Source organism: Seriola lalandi, unplaced genomic scaffold (assembly GCF_002814215.2).
Source record: "Seriola lalandi dorsalis isolate HSWRI2012SDOR001 ecotype SW California unplaced genomic scaffold, Sedor1 jcf7180001973261, whole genome shotgun sequence".
Taxonomy (NCBI): Eukaryota; Metazoa; Chordata; class Actinopteri; order Carangiformes; family Carangidae; genus Seriola; species Seriola lalandi.
The window spans coordinates 1-2,932 of NW_019443927.1; the positions used below are offsets into that span (position 1 = coordinate 1).

The window sequence follows — 2,932 nt, forward strand, 5'->3', positions numbered from 1 at the left end:
TTTTTTTTTTTTTCCCCTCTCCCAGGTCCCAAGCTACTTCACTGATACAGAGCGGAGGTCTGTCATGGATGCAGCTCAGATCGCAGGCCTCAACTGTCTACGACTAATGAATGAGACCACTGCAGGTACATGGAAACACAGTAAACTATATGCAGAACAGGCACCATCTGAATCATTGTCGTCTAGTTATCCATTGCTGGTCTTTTTAACCACGTATGGTAATTATGACACTGCTGTGAGATAACATCTAGATGCTATTTTGTGTGAGATATGTTTTCATCTCCTGGAACAAGTCACTCTATTAAAGAAGCTATGAAAAAGTATTGAGTTGTCAAGTGTATGGCCAAATGTAGTCTGCAAATGATTGCTGAGTAAAAGTTTGAACCATGCTCAAGCTGTAAATCCATGTACATATCACATTGGTGCTACAGCATATTTTCATAAAGGTTCAGAAAATCTAATTCATGTTTTAGTTACAGTGACACAGATGGATGTCATGCAGCTAGACCTAAATTTTATTCATTTGTATTTATTCCCATTCTGGAAGTGACACTTGTGTGTAGGTCAGACATAGTTGAGCTCAGTACACTTGAAATGCAGCATGCTAACTGGTATACTGGTACATACAGTGGTCAGAACAAACTAACACCATATTATGCCTGTTTGTTGCAGTGACTCTGGCATATGGCATCTACAAGCAGGACCTGCCAACTCCAGAAGAGAAGCCCAGGATAGTGGTGTTTGTGGATCTGGGCCACTCCGGTTACCAGGTGTCAGTTTGTGCCTTCAACAAGGGAAAGCTTAAGGTGAGTAATGAATAATTTGTACCCATTTTGAAAAACAACACTGAAGGGGAAAAGCTTTTAGGGCAGGTTATGACACCACAGCATACTCTAGGTTCTTCTCGGGTTTGGCAAAAAGTTGGTCATTCTTTTTTCCTTATGTGGGCACAGACAAACAGAATGGTGAACAGTGCTGTGTAGTGATGATTTTTAATCACTTGTTCATGGTTATTTCACTGCGGTGTGAAGAAGGATGTAACCTATGAGTTGAAAACATTCGATCAGAGCACACAGACATTGAACCCACGTGTTGTACTTATTATTTATAAGAATTTTGTTTTCCCCTTATACGGTATGTTTGTTGCCTTGTAACAGACCCTATTTCCAAACCAGAAAGAAATTAGTTTAAAAAAAACATTTGCTGGTGCTTTACACCAGTTGCTACACTTCACTGCCTTGGTTGTTTTAATAATGTGAGAATTTAATAGAAACAAACATTCTCTGACTGTGGTCAATTTATTTAATTAAGAAAACATTTTACCTAATATACCTAAGGTTGTTTAAAAGCATCTATTATAATATAATCAATAATTGATATAGTACAATATAAGTATTTATCAAGCTATTTATCCATTAGTTTAATAATTTACCCCTTCTCTCCCTCCACCTCCAGCTCCTGGCTACAGCGTTTGATTCAGAGCTCGGCGGGAAGGACTTTGACAACATCCTGGTCAACCACTTCTGCGAGGAGTTTGGAAAGAAGTACAAGCTGGACGTCAAGTCCAAGCCCCGAGCGCTGGTGCGGCTCTACCAAGAGAGTGAGAAGCTCAAGAAGCTGATGAGTGCAAACTCCTCTGACCTGCCTCTCAACATCGAGTGCTTCATGAACGACATTGATGTTTCCGGCAAACTTAACAGGTGAGCTTCAAAGTTACTTTTATTAAGAGGACAAAACCTGCTATGTAACAGCAGGTATAACCAAAATCTTAAATGAGGGTTTGAGAAACACTATATTTTGATTTGTTTGTTGCTTTATATTAACAAATGAAAATAAATAAAAAATTGTGAAACAAAAATACATGTGGGTGTCTCCGAGTATGTGTTAGTCTGTATCTATTAATAATCTATGACCATGTGTCCCCAGAGGTCAGTTTGAGGAGATGTGTGCGGGGCTGCTGGCCAAAGTAGAGGGTCCCCTGCGCAGCGTCATGGAACAAGCCAGTGAGTACATATTACTTAAATAGCAGCTGGACTATCCCCGTAAGCACATGGCACACTCGCAAAGACATGGTTCAGTCATGTGCTTTGCTGAGACAGCCCTTCCCTCCGGACACTGGCGACATGCCTGCCTCCCTCTAATCCTTCCTTACTTCCTCTATGTCTTGCTCTTGCTTGTCCATTCTAAAAGTTTGCTGTTTTCACTAGGTACTACAATGTCCCATGAGCTTCTTTCATTCAGACTAAAGAACTGTTCACACACTGAGCACTTTGTCATTGTATTTAATGGGAGTGTTTTGGAAAGTGAAGCTGTGACTCTCTAAACTCAATAAGCCTGTTTTTGTATCGTTCTTACCACCTGCTTCCTGTACCCAGAACTGAAAAAGGAAGATGTCTATGCAGTGGAGATCGTCGGCGGTGCCTCCAGAATCCCCGCCATCAAGGAGAGAATCAGCAAATTCTTTGGCAAAGAGCTGAGCACTACTCTGAACGCAGACGAGGCTGTGGCCAGAGGCTGTGCCCTGCAGGTACAGCTCACCTGTCCTCACCCAACACTTTGGTCCTGTTAACGACTCACGCAGGAAACTCACCTTCTGGTAGCTTAGATAAGAGAGTAGAAGAAAGATCACACACATTCAATTTAATTTAATTTTTCACTGTTGGTCAGAATAAGATAGCAGCTTCAAGACAGAACCTTGAGCTTTGATAACTTATATTTTGTATTTTTCTTTCTCTTCTCCTCAGTGTGCTATCTTGTCACCAGCATTCAAAGTCAGAGAGTTCTCCATTACAGATGTTGTCCCCTACTCTATCTCCCTAAAATGGAATTCAGCCGCAGAAGAAGGACTGAGGTACGATCTCTGTCGGTGTCACATGAGGACATCTAATGAGGAAATGCAGTTAGGACTTTGTTTAAATTCATGTTTGGATCA

The 2,932-nt window shown here is 41.1% G+C and overlaps 1 protein-coding gene across 1 annotated transcript; it reads left to right on the top strand.

Moving 5' to 3' along the window:
* Nucleotides 1-26: 26 nt before the first annotated feature.
* Nucleotides 27-2,899, top strand: LOC111651565 (heat shock 70 kDa protein 4-like; the record flags this gene model as incomplete). Its single annotated transcript, XM_023401542.2, has 6 exons — nucleotides 27-125; nucleotides 673-806; nucleotides 1,456-1,700; nucleotides 1,927-2,003; nucleotides 2,376-2,527; nucleotides 2,745-2,899. Coding segments are annotated over exons 1-6 (824 nt in total), but the record flags the coding sequence as incomplete, so codon positions are not given.
* Nucleotides 2,900-2,932: the final 33 nt, after the last annotated feature.